At 56.4% G+C, this 20,778-nt stretch overlaps 1 protein-coding gene across 1 annotated transcript; it reads right to left on the bottom strand.

Moving 5' to 3' along the window:
* Positions 1-210: 210 nt before the first annotated feature.
* On the bottom strand, positions 211-19,473 carry LOC132367823 (uncharacterized). The gene is made up of 16 exons (XM_059926416.1): positions 19,458-19,473; positions 16,788-17,502; positions 15,707-15,835; positions 14,537-14,660; positions 13,741-13,986; positions 13,233-13,349; positions 12,173-12,711; positions 11,091-11,219; positions 9,921-10,044; positions 9,121-9,366; positions 7,836-8,169; positions 6,471-6,648; positions 4,501-4,768; positions 3,993-4,109; positions 2,952-3,471; positions 211-218 (listed from the first exon to the last, which is right to left on the bottom strand). Exons 1-16 carry the CDS (start codon positions 19,471-19,473, stop codon positions 211-213), a joined length of 3,810 nt encoding a protein of 1,269 aa, XP_059782399.1.
* Positions 19,474-20,778: the final 1,305 nt, after the last annotated feature.

Raw genomic sequence — 20,778 nt, 5'->3', positions numbered from 1 at the left:
AAGCTGATGAAGACACAGAGAATATATAAGATGGTCTAATATACATATATCCAGGGTTCTAGAAGTAGAGACAGGAGAGAATGAGTAGAAGTAACATATGAAAAAGATAATATTATGTTCTAGATGAGATGAAGAATGTGTATTATCAGTGAATGAAGCAAAATAGATCACATGGAGGATACATTTTTTTAACCTGAAACTAATCACACGTCAAGAAACTGGAGAACACAAAAGACAACAGACAGTCTTCCAAAAAACAATTAGCAAGGAAACTGATCACCCACCATGAAAGGGTGTATTGATGGCATAATTTGAAAAAAACAGTAACAAAAGCCATATTCGATGGAATAAATACTCAAAGTTCTGAAAGGAAAAACTTTTCCTCTGGAACTGATTACCCTGTCACATTATAATTTATGAAAGTTCACCAACAAGGGAACTGATAAATTATTTTTAATGTATGCATACAATGCAAAATTATAAATAATTAAAAAATTAAAGAACATCTAATATATCCATTTTTCTTAAAGTAAGAATGTTGAAAGAAGAAGCCAAAGGCAATATGATTTACATGACACCATATATAACCAAAAATATTGTTATTATACATAATTTTGATTATCTACAGCTCTGCTAAAAGCATAAACGTTTTTATAAGATGGACATATACCAACTTCTTGATGGTGGCTATCTTTCTCATTGTTGGTGAGAGGTGTAAAATGGGACAACCCTTACGGAAAACAATATGAAGTTTCCTCAAAAAATTAAAAATATAACTACCATGTGATCCAGCAGTCCCACTTCTGGGTATGTATCCAAAAGAATTCAAAGCAGGATCTCAAAGAGATATTTGCACACCCACATTCGTCGTAGCATTATCCAAAATACCCAAGACGTGAAGAAACCCAAATGTCCATCAGCAGATGAAGGGATAATGGGGGTCTAAAAACACAAGGAAATATTTCCTTCCTTGAAATAAAAGGAAACCATGTCTCATGCTACAACATGGATAAACCTCTAAGACATTATGCTAAGTGAAATAAGCCACTCATCAAAGGACATATCATAGCCACTCACATGACGTATCTACAGTAGTTAAATCATAGAAACATACAAAGGTGATTGTCAAGATCTCAGGGAGGAGGAGGGAGAATTAGGGAGTCTCTGCTGTCCCAACCCCCGCCTGGGTCCTGGGGAAGGAATCAGAACTCAGAACCGGGAGAAGAGGCTTTGGCCAGCAGGGAAGGGGGGTGAGGCCCAGGGCGGGTCCACAAAGGATCAGAGCATCTGAGTGCATTAAGAGGAAGGGGCTTCAGAGGTGGGCCAGCACAGGCCATGACGGGGGCTAAGCAGGCTGCGAGGGGGGGCAGTTCAGGGAGACAGCAGGGGTCTGCTCCCTGCCCCTCATTGTTTGCTCGTCTCACCCTTATGAGCGGGTCATTTCCCCTGCTCTGATGATTCGAAGTCTCTGCCGGCAACCGCAGGACGGTGACTGAGGCCTCCACACTCCTCAGCATGGATCCCAGCTCCCACCCAGATCTGGGGCCGCAGACACCTCTCCCCCACCCCTGCTGCCCCTGTGAGCAAGCTGTTCTTGTGAAACACGGTCATAGTTTGTCAGGAGGAACTGTTTTCTATGGGAATACAAATCAGTGTTGATACCAATACACACACATGTCCAGCCATGGGTGGAAAGGGAAGGGACAGTAGTTCTGGGGTGTCTTTGCACACCCCTAGGCCCCTAAGGCCAGTCCCCACAGCCACAGCCAGATGGGTCCTCCTCCCTCAGTTGAACGAGATGCTGCTGCACAGAAATCCCACAAGTTCCACAAAGGGGCCCAACTGTCGTTTCCCTTAGACACACCTGTAACAGGTGCCCCATGAATTTCCCCGCGCCCATTCCCCTCGTTGCATCCTCACTGGGATTAAGAGGTAGCTGCCTCAACCACTCTCCACATTGCAATAATCCCAGTGGGACTAGAGAACGCTCCCGCTATGACGAGGCAGACAGTCCTGTCCCCATGGCCAAGACTTTTCCTCTCTGGTCAGGCCACCCACACAGGAAACCCTGGATGAGCGGAGGGTCACCCCAGCGCCATCGCCTGGCCACTTCAGGGAAGCAGAGAGCAGCTCCATAAAGACAAGGGCCGTCTCCAGGCTCCGTCCTACAAACTGGTTAGTGTCCAGAGGGCTGAGAGGCACAAAAGCAGCTCTCCCTCCCCAGACGGTTCAGGGATGCAGAAGATGCTACAGATGCCCCAGAAGGCCCCTAGCCAAGCAGGCTTTAGAGAAGGGGATGGTGAGGGGGTCCCTGGGGAAAGTGAGAGCTGTGGGTTCCCAGGGGCAGCCTGAGGAGTCCTTGTCTATGTGGAGGAAAGGTTTGGCCACCTGTAGATCCATAGCTCCTGTGACCTCCCTCACCCTTCCTTCCTCTCAGGATCGCTCTCTGCGGAGCAGCTCCACACGAAGAAGATGACAGTGGCCTGAGAGCATTTCCCACCAAAACTATCTTTATTCACAATTTTCATACATCACTCCAAAGGTCCTGCCCACACCCACCTCCCCCACCTCCCTAACCCCCCACAATCCCAGGATCAGCTCTGGGGTGAGGAGGAGCCCCTAGGCTCCCCTGGGGGCCGCCCTGGGGTGCTCGCCCTGGAGGGCCGGCCCGGCTGTTCCCTACTGGCTGCAGTGCTTCCTCTTCTTCCTCCTCTTCCCTGTGACAAACGGGTCACGCTTTCTCTTTCTCGGCTGTGAGGGGCGAGCCAGCCCCAGAGCCAAGGCTGGCCTCTTAGAGACCCCGTGGCCAGCCCCGGGGATGGGCAGCTTCTCAGCAGCGGCTGGGCGCCCACACAGAGCCCGCTTGCTCGACTTGGGAGCGGCTGGTGGAGCTGGGCTGGGGCCTCTTCTCTGAGGGGAGGGGGCCTGGGGAGCACTCTGGGCCCCCCAACCTCCAGGGGAGGCCAGGCCTGAGGCAGGGGCAGGACTCTGGGACAGACCGCAAGGCGGCAGGCTCTGCGGAGAGGCAAAGAGGAAGGCCAGGCTGGTGAGCGCCTCCTCGTTCTCACTGGACGCGTCCCTGGGCCCTCGGGCCTCCGGAACAGGAGACGCCTCTCTGAGAACAGACGCATCCCTGGGTCCCAGTAGAGGACCAGTGCGCCTTTGACCCTGGGGAGGAGAGGGCCGTCCGGCCTGGAATGGAGAGACCTCCTGACGTCCTCGACAGGGAACAAAGACTTTGGGCCCGAACGGGCCAGTGTCTGTTCGGATGGGCCTATGAAGAGCCTCAACATCAATCTCTGGTGGGCAGGCTTCATCACTGACCCCTCGATGGCGGTCTTGGTCGTGCCTCTGGGCACCTTGGCCGGCGTGGGACTCAGATGGACTTGAGTCCATTCCGGGTGCACTGTGGCTCGGGGCTGCCGGCCCACCCTTGTCCTCTTTCAAGGCCACGAGTCGTTTCTGCACCAGCTGGTAGGAGGGAGGAGGACAGTGACGGCTCCACGCGCACGTGTGAGAGGAGGAGCACTGGGCAGTGGGACAATGGCCCTGGGGGGGAGGAGGGGACGGGTGACCCCAGGACTAGACTCCAAATACAGACACGGTGGCATTCCTGCCATCCTCCTGCACCTTATTCCCAGCTGTGTGTCCTTCCCTCCGCTCCCGGCTCCCCATCCTCTCCTTCTTATCACCCTGTGCCGCACCCACCCCAGAGAGGGCCCTTCCCCATGCCAGGCCTCCGAGGCAGGGAAGGGACGGACAGAGCCATGTGGGCCTCCTGTTCTGGGGCCCTAGCTCTCCCCTGCTCACTGGGGTCCCTCCGTGCCCTGGTCTTCCTGGGTGTCCCTTGTCTCCCCTGTTCTACCTGCGATCCCTCCCTCCTCTGGCTCCCCTGGGCCACCTGGTTTCCCCTGTCCCCTGGATCACCTGGAGTCCCCCCTCCCCTGGAGTCCCCTGGCTCCCTAAGTGTCCCTCTCCCTCCCCTGGCTCACTTCTTCAGGGGTGAGTCCTTCCTCCTGCTTCAGCTCCTCAGCAAGGGCCAAGACATCCAGCTGTGGGTCCGGGGAAAACAATTCTGCCGGGAATCGAGGGTGAATGACTGCCTCCACCTCGGACAGAAAGAAGAGGCTGTGAGCATCCTTGGCCAGGAGTGGCCTGTGACACAAGAAGACCAGGAGGGAAAGTGAAAAGCAGAGACCCACCCCCACTCTCCTCCACAAGGTGGAGATGGTCAGCACACACACACACACACACACACATGCACATACACAGTCACACACAAAAGAGCACATATACAGATGCACATACACAGACACACAAAGGCATACACACAGACACAAACATATACACACATACATCTACGTAAACCTCCCCTAACACCAGGCTCAGGAACAAGGAGCTGAGCTTAAGTCCCATCGGCCTGAGCAGAACCCAGATCTTGGGTGCTGAGAGTTCCATGCCCTGGCATCTTGTAGACCCCAGGCTCCAGGCCCAGCCTACCTTGGTGACAGAGTGTTCCCGGGAACGCAGCTCGTCAGTGTAGCTCAAGAGACACGGGTCCAAGTAGGTGTCGTCCTCTTCCTGCTTCAGCTCATTTCCGTCCTTTCCACATTCTGCATGTGACTTGCCTGGGGCTGAGTGGACGGGCCCCACCAGCGCCTCCATCCTGTCCACATCCTCCCTCACAGCCTCAGGGGGAATCTCCTTGGGCGCCTTGGACTCCGGGTTCCGCTGGGATCTGTGTGGCTTCGGGTGCGAGGGCTGGGCCCTGGGGCCGCACATCCTGGGAGCACAGGCTGAGGCAGAGCAGGAGGAAGGGAAGGAAGGTGAGGGACTCCCGGTCCACCTCCTGACCACCGAGCGCACGTTGGTGAGGGCATTGTTTGGGGGACGTTGATGTGGGTGTGGGAGGGGTCAGGACCATCTGAAGCCTCATGCACAGTTGGAGAGGGGAGGTTAGGGGGTCATCTAAGAGAGTCACAAGTAAGGGAGTGGGGAACCTCCAATTTTCTAGGGGTCTCCCCATCAAGCCCACTTCTTAGGCAGACTTAGTGTGGGGTCCTTTGACAGGGAAGTGTGAGAAGAGTTATAAAACTGACCAAGTCAATACCCCGTAGTGACAAAGGGCAGCTGAGACACCACCCCACCCCACCCCCCCGCCTCGGTGGCTGTTTTGGTTGAAAGACCAATGCCCCTGTCTTGAAAGAAAAGGATCCACATGGGGACGGTGGCCAACCGTAGGCCCTGTTACCTGTGCCTTCAGCTCCAGTGGGAAGCTGGGTGCCTGGCTGAAGGCGCACTTTCGGGGCTGGGGGCCCCCGAGCATCCAGCTTCGGTGGGGCTGGAGGAGGCAGGTCCTGCGCGCACTGCATCCACTGCAAATGCTGAATGTGCGTCTCCTCCTCGGCCGCAAATTCCATGAACCTGGGGGGTGACGGAGGCACAGGCCACCCTGAGAAAAAGGCCTGGGTTCTGGAGCCCAACAAAGGCAGCCAAGAATGAGGCACTGGGAGAGGATGTGCCTTGGGGCCGTCAAGGCCCTGTGAGGTGCTGTCCACAGCAGAGAGCTGCTCCTGGAAGTGATAACAAGATCTGGGACCCTTCCTGCCTCACCAGCACTGGAGGGCATTCAACAGCATAGACCCAGGTCGCTGAATTGAACCAGGTCAACGGGACACATGACTGACCCAGGGGGCACCCTCCTCATGCCCCCGTCCCCATCCAGAACCACATGAAGGGCTGACAGCCAGAGGCTGGAACAGGCATGTGTTCCCCACAGGGGTCCTTGCCCGAATCCAGGACCCTGGGCTAGGACTGAGACTCCTGGAACATAGACCTGGAGACAGGGCCCAGGAGAGGCTGGACGATGTGGATGCTGAGCTTAGAGGAGAGGCCTTCCCTTCCTCTGAGAGACGCTCGTTTGTTTGCTTTTGTTTCATAAACCAAGGGGATTACCATGGAGCAAACACTGGAAGGGCCGGAGACCCTTGGGCCGACGACAGCTGGCTACCCCAGCCTCTTCAGGGATGCCAGGGTACCCACTCAGGGCACTTTTCATGAGGAGAGGTGGTCCCAAATCTATGTTAGCGGCCGCCAGCCACCCACCACTAAGGAAGCAGCAGGCTGGCGGGTGGAGCTCTTTCCCCGGCCCAGCCCATATGGCCGGAGTTGGACCCCTACTGGACTCACAGCTTCACCCTGCCCCGTCCTGAGACCTTCATGTCAAGGCAAGGGTAGGTCAAAATCAGAGGAGGGCAGAGCTCCTGGTGGAGGAAGGACAGAAGTCTCAAACTCTCAAGGTGAGGGAGGGGTTTCTGGGGAACAGTAGGGCCCCTGGGCTGCGGGGACCCTGTGCTGGGTGACAGCCCTTCTCCTCTGTCCTCTCTGATGAGCACCCCCACGGCCAGACCCTGCCCTCACCCACTCGCCTCACCCTCCACGCAGTCCCTGGGCCCAGGACGCTGACTCACTTTTCCGCCCTCTCGTAGTAGATCATCCGGTCAAGGTTGCTCAAGCGCCGCCATTCCTGCACGGCCCTCCGCAGTCCCTCCTCCAGCGGCATGGTGGGATTCAGGCGGGCCACGGATCGAAGCACTGGGCTGTAAGCCCTCGGGGTCAGTCTCCGGGCACAGCCCAGCCCCCACCTGCCTGACCCCACCCGCCCATGTGGACCACACATCACTCAACCCAGAATGACTGAGCAACAGGAGGGTGAGAGGCGGGCGTCTGGGAGGGCAAAGACAAGCCTTCCCGGCCACTGCTGTCACCGCCTCACACTCACTCAAGGATGACCATCCTCTCCCAGGCTAGAGCTGGGACATTGTGCCTTGGGGAGCTCTTTTCCTCCTCAAGGCTGCATTTTCATAATAAAAATCACTATCATCAATGAGGCGTGTCATGTGCCAAGCAATCTGCTAACACTTCATAGATTAGCCCAAGGCGTCTTCTGCACAGTCCTCTGAGTGAAGTGTAAGTGTCCCCTTTTTACGAGGGACCGGAGGTTTAGGATGGAAATGCCTGCCAGGCTCACAAGTCTAGTGGGAGAGAGCCCACGCCCTTAGGAGAGCTCTACCATCACCCTGTTCCTCGTGGAATTCTCCACAACGAAGTGGAGGCATGCATAAAGCGCCCTCCTGGGCCCCGCGCTCCTCCCCCTCCTCTGAAGTGACCTCCCCTGGCCATGTACGCTCAAGTCCTGTATGAAGGACACGGCACCACAGGAGAGTGCGGCATCCACTCCTTGGCTCCTCAACTTACACCACAACCCTCTCTGACTGCAAGTCTTCAGTCCATATTACCATGAGAATCATGGAAGAGCAAGCTGGCCAGACTCACAGGGTGGTGGGGCCAGTTGTGATAGGGCACATTTCAGTCCTGATGTCACGGACTGGCAGGCCCACCCATGTGACCGACAATGTGCCCTCTCATAGCATGGACATCGCCCTTACACCTTCCTTCCAGTATCCCTAGAAAGCTAACGTGCGAGTCCATCCCCAGTTCCTCTTTATCTAAAAGCTCCCATAAGCTCAGGACCCCCTGAGCGTTCACTCACATGAGAAAGCAGGAAAAAGCTTCTGCATCAGGACTCAGGTGAAAGTGTCTCCGGGCCAGGGGCTTCATGTGCTGCCAACGTCGGAAGTTACTGTACTCTCTCTGGGGGTTAGAGGAGCCATCCTGCGAGGCGTTGGACTGGTTGGTGGCCAGGCGGCCCTCCCTGGAAGTGCCATGTGGCCATGGCCCAGAGTTCACTGGGCGAATGATAGGGGTCAGCTGGGCAGCTGGTGGTGGAGCTTGAGGAGGAAAGCCTGGGGTCCAGCCTCCCTTGCCAGCCTGACGTCCTCGAGAGGGAACAAAGACTCTGAGCACGAACGGGCCAGTGTCTGTTCGGATGGGCCTATGAAGAGCCTCAACATCAATCTCTGGTGGGCAGGCTTCATCACTGACCCCTCGATGGCGGTCTTGGTCGTGCCTCTGGGCACCTTGGCCGGCGTGGGACTCAGATGGACTTGAGCCCATTCCGGGTGCACTGTGGCTCGGGGCTGCCGGCCCACCCTCGTCCTCTTTCAAGGCCACGAGTCGTTTCTGCACCAGCTGGTTGGAGGGAGGAGGACAGTGACGGCTCCACGCGCACGTGTGAGAGGAGGAGCACTGGGCAGTGGGACAATGGCCCTGGGGGGGAGGAGGGGACGGGTGACCCCAGGACTAGACTCCAAATACAGACACGGTGGCATTCCTGCCATCCTCCTGCACCTTATTCCCAGCTGTGTGTCCTTCCCTCCGCTCCCGGCTCCCCATCCTCTCCTTCTTATCACCCTGTGCCGCACCCACCCCAGAGAGGGCCCTTCCCCATGCCAGGCCTCCGAGGCAGGGAAGGGACGGACAGAGCCATGTGGGCCTCCTGTTCTGGGGCCCTAGCTCTCCCCTGCTCACTGGGGTCCCTCCGTGCCCTGGTCTTCCTGGGTGTCCCTTGTCTCCCCTGTTCTACCTGCGATCCCTCCCTCCTCTGGCTCCCCTGGGCCACCTGGTTTCCCCTGTCCCCTGGATCACCTGGAGTCCCCCCTCCCCTGGAGTCCCCTGGCTCCCTAAGTGTCCCTCTCCCTCCCCTGGCTCACTTCTTCAGGGGTGAGTCCTTCCTCCTGCTTCAGCTCCTCAGCAAGGGCCAAGACATCCAGCTGTGGGTCCGGGGAAAACAATTCTGCCGGGAATCGAGGGTGAATGACTGCCTCCACCTCGGACAGAAAGAAGAGGCTGTGAGCATCCTTGGCCAGGAGTGGCCTGTGACACAAGAAGACCAGGAGGGAAAGTGAAAAGCAGAGACCCACCCCCACTCTCCTCCACAAGGTGGAGATGGTCAGCACACACACACACACACACACACATGCACATACACAGTCACACACAAAAGAGCACATATACAGATGCACATACACAGACACACAAAGGCATACACACAGACACAAACATATACACACATACATCTACGTAAACCTCCCCTAACACCAGGCTCAGGAACAAGGAGCTGAGCTTAAGTCCCATCGGCCTGAGCAGAACCCAGATCTTGGGTGCTGAGAGTTCCATGCCCTGGCATCTTGTAGACCCCAGGCTCCAGGCCCAGCCTACCTTGGTGACAGAGTGTTCCCGGGAACGCAGCTCGTCAGTGTAGCTCAAGAGACACGGGTCCAAGTAGGTGTCGTCCTCTTCCTGCTTCAGCTCATTTCCGTCCTTTCCACATTCTGCATGTGACTTGCCTGGGGCTGAGTGGACGGGCCCCACCAGCGCCTCCATCCTGTCCACATCCTCCCTCACAGCCTCAGGGGGAATCTCCTTGGGCGCCTTGGGCTCCGGGTTCCGCTGGGATCTGTGTGGCTTCGGGTGCGAGGGCTGGGCCCTGGGGCCGCACATCCTGGGAGCACAGGCTGAGGCAGAGCAGGAGGAAGGGAAGGAAGGTGAGGGACTCCCGGTCCACCTCCTGACCACCGAGCGCACGTTGGTGAGGGCATTGTTTGGGGGACGTTGATGTGGGTGTGGGAGGGGTCAGGACCATCTGAAGCCTCATGCACAGTTGGAGAGGGGAGGTTAGGGGGTCATCTAAGAGAGTCACAAGTAAGGGAGTGGGGAACCTCCAATTTTCTAGGGGTCTCCCCATCAAGCCCACTTCTTAGGCAGACTTAGTGTGGGGTCCTTTGACAGGGAGGTGTGAGAAGAGTTATAAAACTGACCAAGTCAATACCCCGTAGTGACAAAGGGCAGCTGAGACACCACCCCACCCCACCCCCCCGCCTCGGTGGCTGTTTTGGTTGAAAGACCAATGCCCCTGTCTTGAAAGAAAAGGATCCACATGGGGACGGTGGCCAACCGTAGGCCCTGTTACCTGTGCCTTCAGCTCCAGTGGGAAGCTGGGTGCCTGGCTGAAGGCGCACTTTCGGGGCTGGGGGCCCCCGAGCATCCAGCTTCGGTGGGGCTGGAGGAGGCAGGTCCTGCGCGCACTGCATCCACTGCAAATGCTGAATGTGCGTCTCCTCCTCGGCCGCAAATTCCATGAACCTGGGGGGTGACGGAGGCACAGGCCACCCTGAGAAAAAGGCCTGGGTTCTGGAGCCCAACAAAGGCAGCCAAGAATGAGGCACTGGGAGAGGATGTGCCTTGGGGCCGTCAAGGCCCTGTGAGGTGCTGTCCACAGCAGAGAGCTGCTCCTGGAAGTGATAACAAGATCTGGGACCCTTCCTGCCTCACCAGCACTGGAGGGCATTCAACAGCATAGACCCAGGTCGCTGAATTGAACCAGGTCAACGGGACACATGACTGACCCAGGGGGCACCCTCCTCATGCCCCCGTCCCCATCCAGAACCACATGAAGGGCTGACAGCCAGAGGCTGGAACAGGCATGTGTTCCCCACAGGGGTCCTTGCCCGAATCCAGGACCCTGGGCTAGGACTGAGACTCCTGGAACATAGACCTGGAGACAGGGCCCAGGAGAGGCTGGACGATGTGGATGCTGAGCTTAGAGGAGAGGCCTTCCCTTCCTCTGAGAGACGCTCGTTTGTTTGCTTTTGTTTCATAAACCAAGGGGATTACCATGGAGCAAACACTGGAAGGGCCGGAGACCCTTGGGCCGACGACAGCTGGCTACCCCAGCCTCTTCAGGGATGCCAGGGTACCCACTCAGGGCACTTTTCATGAGGAGAGGTGGTCCCAAATCTATGTTAGCGGCCGCCAGCCACCCACCACTAAGGAAGCAGCAGGCTGGCGGGTGGAGCTCTTTCCCCGGCCCAGCCCATATGGCCGGAGTTGGACCCCTACTGGACTCACAGCTTCACCCTGCCCCGTCCTGAGACCTTCATGTCAAGGCAAGGGTAGGTCAAAATCAGAGGAGGGCAGAGCTCCTGGTGGAGGAAGGACAGAAGTCTCAAACTCTCAAGGTGAGGGAGGGGTTTCTGGGGAACAGTAGGGCCCCTGGGCTGCGGGGACCCTGTGCTGGGTGACAGCCCTTCTCCTCTGTCCTCTCTGATGAGCACCCCCACGGCCAGACCCTGCCCTCACCCACTCGCCTCACCCTCCACGCAGTCCCTGGGCCCAGGACGCTGACTCACTTTTCCGCCCTCTCGTAGTAGATCATCCGGTCAAGGTTGCTCAAGCGCCGCCATTCCTGCACGGCCCTCCGCAGTCCCTCCTCCAGCGGCATGGTGGGATTCAGGCGGGCCACGGATCGAAGCACTGGGCTGTAAGCCCTCGGGGTCAGTCTCCGGGCACAGCCCAGCCCCCACCTGCCTGACCCCACCCGCCCATGTGGACCACACATCACTCAACCCAGAATGACTGAGCAACAGGAGGGTGAGAGGTGGGCGTCTGGGAGGGCAAAGACAAGCCTTCCCGGCCACTGCTGTCACCGCCTCACACTCACTCAAGGATGACCATCCTCTCCCAGGCTAGAGCTGGGACATTGTGCCTTGGGGAGCTCTTTTCCTCCTCAAGGCTGCATTTTCATAATAAAAATCACTATCATCAATGAGGCGTGTCATGTGCCAAGCAATCTGCTAACACTTCATAGATTAGCCCAAGGCGTCTTCTGCACAGTCCTCTGAGTGAAGTGTAAGTGTCCCCTTTTTACGAGGGACCGGAGGTTTAGGATGGAAATGCCTGCCAGGCTCACAAGTCTAGTGGGAGAGAGCCCACGCCCTTAGGAGAGCTCTACCATCACCCTGTTCCTCGTGGAATTCTCCACAACGAAGTGGAGGCATGCATAAAGCGCCCTCCTGGGCCCCGCGCTCCTCCCCCTCCTCTGAAGTGACCTCCCCTGGCCATGTACGCTCAAGTCCTGTATGAAGGACACGGCACCACAGGAGAGTGCGGCATCCACTCCTTGGCTCCTCAACTTACACCACAACCCTCTCTGACTGCAAGTCTTCAGTCCATATTACCATGAGAATCATGGAAGAGCAAGCTGGCCAGACTCACAGGGTGGTGGGGCCAGTTGTGATAGGGCACATTTCAGTCCTGATGTCACGGACTGGCAGGCCCACCCATGTGACCGACAATGTGCCCTCTCATAGCATGGACATCGCCCTTACACCTTCCTTCCAGTATCCCTAGAAAGCTAACGTGCGAGTCCATCCCCAGTTCCTCTTTATCTAAAAGCTCCCATAAGCTCAGGACCCCCTGAGCGTTCACTCACATGAGAAAGCAGGAAAAAGCTTCTGCATCAGGACTCAGGTGAAAGTGTCTCCGGGCCAGGGGCTTGATGTGCTGCCAACGTCGGAAGTTACTGTACTCTCTCTGGGGGTTAGAGGAGCCATCCTGCGAGGCGTTGGACTGGTTGGTGGCCAGGCGGCCCTCCCTGGAAGTGCCATGTGGCCATGGCCCAGAGTTCACTGGGCGAATGATAGGGGTCAGCTGGGCAGCTGGTGGTGGAGCTTGAGGAGGAAAGCCTGGGGTCCAGCCTCCCTTGCCAGCCTGACGTCCTCGAGAGGGAACAAAGACTCTGAGCACGAACGGGCCAGTGTCTGTTCGGATGGGCCTATGAAGAGCCTCAACATCAATCTCTGGTGGGCAGGCTTCATCACTGACCCCTCGATGGCGGTCTTGGTCGTGCCTCTGGGCACCTTGGCCGGCGTGGGACTCAGATGGACTTGAGCCCATTCCGGGTGCACTGTGGCTCGGGGCTGCCGGCCCACCCTCGTCCTCTTTCAAGGCCACGAGTCGTTTCTGCACCAGCTGGTTGGAGGGAGGAGGACAGTGATGGCTCCACGCGCACGTGTGAGAGGAGGAGCACTGGGCAGTGGGACAATGGCCCTGGGGGGGAGGAGGGGACGGGTGACCCCAGGACTAGACTCCAAATACAGACACGGTGGCATTCCTGCCATCCTCCTGCACCTTATTCCCAGCTGTGTGTCCTTCCCTCCGCTCCCGGCTCCCCATCCTCTCCTTCTTATCACCCTGTGCCGCACCCACCCCAGAGAGGGCCCTTCCCCATGCCAGGCCTCCGAGGCAGGGAAGGGACGGACAGAGCCATGTGGGCCTCCTGTTCTGGGGCCCTAGCTCTCCCCTGCTCACTGGGGTCCCTCCGTGCCCTGGTCTTCCTGGGTGTCCCTTGTCTCCCCTGTTCTACCTGCGATCCCTCCCTCCTCTGGCTCCCCTGGGCCACCTGGTTTCCCCTGTCCCCTGGATCACCTGGAGTCCCCCCTCCCCTGGAGTCCCCTGGCTCCCTAAGTGTCCCTCTCCCTCCCCTGGCTCACTTCTTCAGGGGTGAGTCCTTCCTCCTGCTTCAGCTCCTCAGCAAGGGCCAAGACATCCAGCTGTGGGTCCGGGGAAAACAATTCTGCCGGGAATCGAGGGTGAATGACTGCCTCCACCTCGGACAGAAAGAAGAGGCTGTGAGCATCCTTGGCCAGGAGTGGCCTGTGACACAAGAAGACCAGGAGGGAAAGTGAAAAGCAGAGACCCACCCCCACTCTCCTCCACAAGGTGGAGATGGTCAGCACACACACACACACACACACACATGCACATACACAGTCACACACAAAAGAGCACATATACAGATGCACATACACAGACACACAAAGGCATACACACAGACACAAACATATACACACATACATCTACGTAAACCTCCCCTAACACCAGGCTCAGGAACAAGGAGCTGAGCTTAAGTCCCATCGGCCTGAGCAGAACCCAGATCTTGGGTGCTGAGAGTTCCATGCCCTGGCATCTTGTAGACCCCAGGCTCCAGGCCCAGCCTACCTTGGTGACAGAGTGTTCCCGGGAACGCAGCTCGTCAGTGTAGCTCAAGAGACACGGGTCCAAGTAGGTGTCGTCCTCTTCCTGCTTCAGCTCATTTCCGTCCTTTCCACATTCTGCATGTGACTTGCCTGGGGCTGAGTGGACGGGCCCCACCAGCGCCTCCATCCTGTCCACAGCCTCCCTCACAGCCTCAGGGGGAATCTCCTTGGGCGCCTTGGGCTCCGGGTTCCGCTGGGATCTGTGTGGCTTCGGGTGCGAGGGCTGGGCCCTGGGGCCGCACATCCTGGGAGCACAGGCTGAGGCAGAGCAGGAGGAAGGGAAGGAAGGTGAGGGACTCCCGGTCCACCTCCTGACCACCGAGCGCACGTTGGTGAGGGCATTGTTTGGGGGACGTTGATGTGGGTGTGGGAGGGGTCAGGACCATCTGAAGCCTCATGCACAGTTGGAGAGGGGAGGTTAGGGGGTCATCTAAGAGAGTCACAAGTAAGGGAGTGGGGAACCTCCAATTTTCTAGGGGTCTCCCCATCAAGCCCACTTCTTAGGCAGACTTCGTGTGGGGTCCTTTGACAGGGAGGTGTGAGAGGAGTTACAAAACTGACCAAGTCAATACCCCGTAGTGACAAAGGGCAGCTGAGACCCCACCCCCCCCACCCCGCCTCGGTGGCTGTTTTGGTTGAAAGACCAATGCCCCTGTCTTGAAAGAAAAGGATCCACATGGGGACAGTGGCCAAACCTAGGCCCTGTTACCTGTGCCTTCAGCTCCAGTGGGAAGCTGGGTGCCTGGCTGAAGGCGCACTTTCGGGGCTGGGGGCCCCCGAGCATCCAGCTTCGGTGGGGCTGGAGGAGGCAGGTCCTGCACGCACTGCATCCACTGCAAATGCTGAATGTGCGTCTCCTCCTCGGCCGCAAATTCCATGAACCTGGGGGGTGACGGAGGCACAGGCCACCCTGAGAAAAAGGCCTGGGTTCTGGAGCCCAACAAAGGCAGCCAAGAATGAGGCACTGGGAGAGGATGTGCCTTGGGGCCGTCAAGGCCCTGTGAGGTTCTGTCCACAGCAGAGAGCTGCTCCTGGAAGTGATAACAAGATCTGGGACCCTTCCTGCCTCACCAGCACTGGAGGGCATTCAACAGCATAGACCCAGGTCGCTGAATTGAACCAAGTCAACGGGACACATGGCTGACCCAGGGGGCACCCTCCTCATGCCCCCGTCCCCATCCAGAACCACATGAAGGGCTGACAGCCAGAGGCTGGAACAGGCATGTGTTCCCCACAGGGGTCCTTGCCCGAATCCAGGACCCTGGGCTAGGACTGAGACTCCTGGAACATAGACCTGGAGACAGGGCCCAGGAGAGGCTGGACGATGTGGATGCTGAGCTTAGAGGAGAGGCCTTCCCTTCCTCTGAGAGACGCTCGTTTGTTTGCTTTTGTTTCTTAAACCAAGGGGATTACCATGGAGCAAACACTGGAAGGGCCGGAGACCCTTGGGCCGACGACAGCTGGCTTCCCCATCCTCTTCAGGGATGCCAGGGTACCCACTCAGGGCACTTTTCATGAGGAGAGGTGGTCCCAAATCTATGTTAGTGGCCGCCAGCCACCCACCACTAAGGAAGCAGCAGGCTGGCGGGTGGAGCTCTTTCCCCGGCCCAGCCCATATGGCCGGAGTTGGACCCCTACTGGACACACAGCTTCACCCTGCCCCGTCCTGAGACCTTCATGTCAAGGCAAGGGTAGGTCAAAATCAGAGGAGGGCAGAGCTCCTGGTGGAGGAAGGACAGAAGTCTCAAACTCTCAAGGTGAGGGAGGGGTTTCTGGGGAACAGTAGGGCCCCTGGGCTGCGGGGACCCTGTGCTGGGTGACAGCCCTTCTCCTCTGTCCTCTCTGATGAGCACCCCCACGGCCAGACCCTGCCCTCACCCACTCGCCTCACCCTCCACGCAGCCCCTGGGCCCAGGACGCTGACTCACTTTTCCGCCCTCTCGTAGTAGATCATCCGGTCAAGGTTGCTCAAGCGCCGCCATTCCTGCACGGCCCTCCGCAGTCCCTCCTCCAGCAGCATGGTGGGATTCAGGCGGGCCACGGATCGAAGCACTGGGCTGTAAGCCCTCGGGGTCAGTCTCTGGGCACAGCCCAGCCCCCACCTGCCTGACCCCACCTGCCCATGTGGACCACACATCACTCAACCCAGAATGACTGAGCAACAGGAGGGTGAGAGGCGGGCGTCTGGGAGGGCAAAGACAAGCCTTCCCGGCCACTGCTGTCACCGCCTCACACTCACTAAAGGATGACCATCCACTCCCAGGCTAGAGCTGGGACATTGTGCCTTGGGGAGCTCTTTTCCTCCTTAAGGCTGCATTTTCATAATAAAAATCACCATCATCAATGAGGCATGGCATGTACCAAGCAATCTGCTAACACTTCATAGATTAGCCCAAGGCGTCTTCTGCACAGTCCTCTGAGTGAAGTGTAAGTGTCCCCTTTTTACGAGGGACCGGAGGTTTAGGATGGAAATGCCTGCCAGGCTCACAAGTCTAGTGGGAGAGAGCCCACGCCCTTAGGAGAGCTCTACCATCACCCTGTTCCTCGTGGAATTCTCCACAACGAAGTGGAGGCATGCATAAAGCGCTCTCCTGGGCCCCGCGCTCTCTCCCTCCTCTGAAGTGACCTCCCCTGGCCATGTACGCTCAAGTCCTGTATGAAGGACACGGCACCACAGGAGAGTGCGGCATCCACTCCTTGGCTCCTCACCTTACACCACGACCCTCTCTGACTGCAAGTCTTCAGTCCATATTACCATGAGAATCATGGAAGAGCAAGCTGGCCAGACTCACAGGGTGGTGGGGCCAGTTGAGATAGGGCACATTTCAGTCCTGATGTCACGGACTGGCAGGCCCACCCATGTGACCGACAGTGTGCCCTCTCATAGCACGGACATCGCCCTCACACCTTCCTTCCAGTATCCCTAGAAAGCTAACGTGCGAGTCCATCCCCAGTTCCTCTTTATCTAAAAGCTCCCATAAGCTCAGGACCCCCTGAGCGTTCACTCACATGAGAAAGCAGGAAAAAGCTTCTGCATCAGGACTCAGGTGAAAGTGTCTCCGGGCCAGGGGCTTGATGTGCTGCCAACGTCGGAAGTTACTGTACTCTCTCTGGGGGTTAGAGGAGCCATCCTGCGAGGCGTTGGACTGGTTGGTGGCCAGGCGGCCCTCCCTGGAAGTGCCATGTGGCCATGGCCCAGAGTTCACTGGGCGAATGATAGGGGCCAGCTGGGCAGCTGGTGGTGGAGCTTGAGGAGGAAAGCCTGGGGTCCAGCCTCCCTTGCCAGCCTGACTAACTCCAACAGCTGAAGCAGTCACAACGGTCCCCATCACAGGGGTTGCTATGAATACGGGTGCAGGACATGCAGCACTCCTGCTGAGGGCCCCTGGAGCGCTCCAGTTGAGGGGGGCCTGAGTAACGACAAAGGTCTGAGTCTGGGGGGCCTCCACTGTCCTCCCTTGTGACCTGACTTGGACAGTGAGGTTGCAAGCCCCAGGGGCACTGGGGCCACGGCCACCATTAGCCACCAAAGGCGTCCTGGGGAAAGCTGGCAGCAGCAGGCTGCTGCCAGGAGGGAATGCTGGGGTGAGGGGACGTGGCAGGTGCTGCTGCCAGGGTGGCCGGTGCTGGGCGCCAGGAGTGGGTGGAGGGAAGGGCACTGCCGTGAAAGTAGACAAGGAGGCACCGGGGTTCATGGTCACATCCGTTCCCAGCACTGGCCATGCTGTGGAGGCAAAGGAAAGGAGTGAATGGAGGAGGAGAATGGGCAAGTGGGACCGAGGCTTTCTGTGGCATCAGAGTGTACATCTCCACAGGTGAGGGACACTTGGACAAGGGAAACTGTGCAGCGTGCAAATGTCTTCAAGTGATTTTCATGCCCTGACCTCCAGTTGAGAATTATTCCACTGGTGACCCCGCGCCTATCCACCAAGGTCCCTGACCCCTGTCTGCCGAGAAGAAATCGCCTCAGCAAGCAGTGACTTGGAGAGCCTCCCTAAGGCACCCGCTGGCACCTAAGCCTCACAGGCTGTCTCCCAAGATCTGGAACTGTGTGGACATCCGCTCTGTGAGAAATGCCCCTCAGCCGGCGTACTAGCAGGTAGGGACCTTCTCCAAGGTAAGTTCTAGGCACCCAAAGGCCCTTTGTGGACAGGTATTGTGTCAAATATTAGGGCCCCACCTCCTCCTCAGTCCTCCTTTTCCTGATGCTCAGTAGAAATCCCCTCTTTCTTTCCTAGCCTCACAAAACAAAACAAAATGCTGGAAAATATCTCTCTAATGGAATCCTGATACAAACCCATAACACTGACCCAGAATGCACCTGCATCTCAGAACAACCCACAGCAGACACGTAACATGGGCCAGGTCCTGCCACCCCCTCCCCAGTGCCCAGAGTCACTGTCATCACTCAGGAGTTCTGTTCCTAGGTGGCGGGGGTGGGGGGAGTGGTGTGTGAGAAGTAGGCGCGTGTCCCTTAGATTCTGTCATTTCACAGCCAGTGATGGCTGCAGAGGATTAAACAAGGGCCAGGGAATTGTCATGTTACATTGGTCATGGGACTACAGACCGCCTGTGGTCCTTCCCCCTCCAGCTCCCAATAACGGAAAGACAATCTGAGAAGCAGGCAGAAGCCAGTTGCCATGGCGATCAAGTTGTCTGGATCACATCCCTGTTCAGGAGAACAAGGTACACACCACGGTGCACCTAATTAACCAGAACAGGTGTCATAGGACGTTTAATAATAACACAGAAGATCGTCTTCCTGCCCCTGGGCTACACTCCTTCCCCCTTTAAAAGAGGAAGCAGCCTTCACAGACATTCCACCCGAAACAACCCCACTCCACATCTGTCCCCTGTCCATGAAGGAGTGACGGGAAATATGAACAAACTCTTCCTCTCAAGGCAGCCTGAGGGTCCACCATGAGATACTGGACGAGATGAAGTAGGTCTGAAGTACTGCGATTCCACAAAAGGAAGAACAATTCAGAGCAACTCAGGAACCTGAGCCCTCTCTTGGCTGAAGTTACACGGTTGCCCATCCCCTGTTGAAGCCAAAGCAACAGTTGCCTGAACTGAGAAGTGAGCTCTGGGCTGGGAGGAGTGGACGAGGTGTGGGCTGCGGCAGTTAGAGTAACCTCCTGCCTAGCTCTCGGAGAGGACACTTCACTGCAGGTGTGGCCACACACAGCCCCACTGAATAGTTTTCTCACCAAGACCATCTCTCCCCACGGCCCCCTTAGATACAGTATGCTCCTGTTCAAATCCCTTAGAAAGATATGGTGAGGCAAGCTTCAGGTGCCTCAGGAACACAAGACAGGTCTAGGCTTTCCTCATGACCCTCCCTGTGTCACCACCAGGACATCACACACATCCTTACACACACGTTTCAAAGTGGCTTGTCTCCCTTCTAGAAAGAATCAACCTGCCTGCTGCCATCCTTTCTCCATAGCCAGGGCAATTCCTCTTGATCCGCCTCCAATGACCCCTCCTCCCCAGTGCAGTCTCAGGTTTCTTCAGGCTCCCCAGTCTCCCCAGGTGAAATGTCCTCGTGTGTCCAGGGCTCTCTTCTCCCTCTACTTCAGTCCAACTGTGTGCCCACCGTGAAGTGTCACGTGTGAACCCGAAGGATGTGAGGGATGGCAGGGTCTCTGAGAACACACCCCCAGCCTATAGGCTTACCTCCTGCTGAAGCCATCCTGCAGGCTTGGGCACGGACTACTGCTGCCTGGTAGCCTCAATGAGAAAAGTCAAGACCAGGACCCAGAGAGTGACCTGCTTCAGCAGACGCTCAGGATCCAACTGAAGGAGGGGCACGTTTGAGTCATAACAGTAGAATGTGGCTGAAACATTCTGCAGTGGGGGAGGGGCAGAGGGCACGTGGGTCTGGGTAGGGTGGGGGTGGGGAGACATTCCACGAGGGCTCTGGCAGGTAGGCAAGAACCGGAAGTTCCTTCCACCTCACACAGTGGCAACACAATTGGCGTGTGCCTCTTTACTCAGTTTATAGACTATTTTTTTGATTCACGGCACCGAGGTTGGACTTGACGGTCCCTTCCTTTCACTTCTTTTTCCATCAACCTAGTTTTGTGTCCCTCAACACACTCTGCTTCCTACCTGGCTCTTGACTTACTTCAGCAGAGACTAGACTTTCTGAACAAAATTCAGAACTGTTAGTCTGATAAACACTTGGGTATTTATGGCCACATGGAACTGAGTATTTGAAATTAGGATTGTCTCAGCAGATCCAGTGTCTTTGACTGCTGTATGTACATCACTCCTAAGGGAGTGGTCCTTGTTCTCCAACCAACATCCAGCAGGACCAGCCTTACTAATGATCCTTTGTGCTGGAAAGCCCCCGTCCATCAAAAAACCGTCATGCAGCCCCCATGTCCAAGACCAGAATTCAGTAAATGTCTTTCTCATAGTATTCCATGGTTGTAAAAGATTTAGTTTTTTACCTTTTAAATGATTTTAGTATAATATTTTAAGCGAGCAACACCTTCTCAAGGTTCAAAATTAAATTGTGCAAAATGGAATATGCAGTGGCAAGCCCTCCTCCCACCTCTTTCCCCTGTCAACCCAATCCTCTTTCCCGGAGGAAACCAGTGTTATCTCTTTCACTAAAATCTTCCCAGAGATACGTCATGCAACTAAAAACGAAGGCAATCTGTTTTCAGTTTTTAAAATGCCTTCATTTTTTTTCTAGTTGAAAATTCATATATGTTCCAATATATCTGAGGATATTTCCAATGATTGTCTTTGTTCGGGTATCGTGGCTCCTCTGTTTCTGCACTAGATTCCTAGAACAAGACTTTCTAGTCTCTTAAATTTCAAAGCACCTGAAAGAATAGGGTGGCTCGATCTAGTAAAGAAAAGTAACAAATGCCTAACTGAATTTGACTTTTGAATTTCACATAAACAATGAATTCATTTGTAGTACAACTTTGTCCCATGCAACATTTTGGACATAGTTTTACTGCAAATTCTTTCCCTGTTTATC

This window comes from Balaenoptera ricei, chromosome 6, assembly GCF_028023285.1.
Source record: "Balaenoptera ricei isolate mBalRic1 chromosome 6, mBalRic1.hap2, whole genome shotgun sequence".
NCBI lineage: Eukaryota > Metazoa > Chordata > Mammalia > Artiodactyla > Balaenopteridae > Balaenoptera > Balaenoptera ricei.
Note: the sequence above shows the minus strand (reverse complement) of the source record. Positions and strands in the feature narration are given on the sequence as shown.

Coding starts and splice junctions, on each gene's coding strand:
- LOC132367823 (XM_059926416.1), bottom strand. Junction 11,220..12,172: donor GCTTTTTCCTGCTTTCTCAT/GTGAGTGAACGC, acceptor GAGGGCTTACAG/CCCAGTGCTTCGATCCGTGG. Junction 4,110..4,500: donor GGGAACACTCTGTCACCAAG/GTAGGCTGGGCC, acceptor TTTCTGTCCGAG/GTGGAGGCAGTCATTCACCC.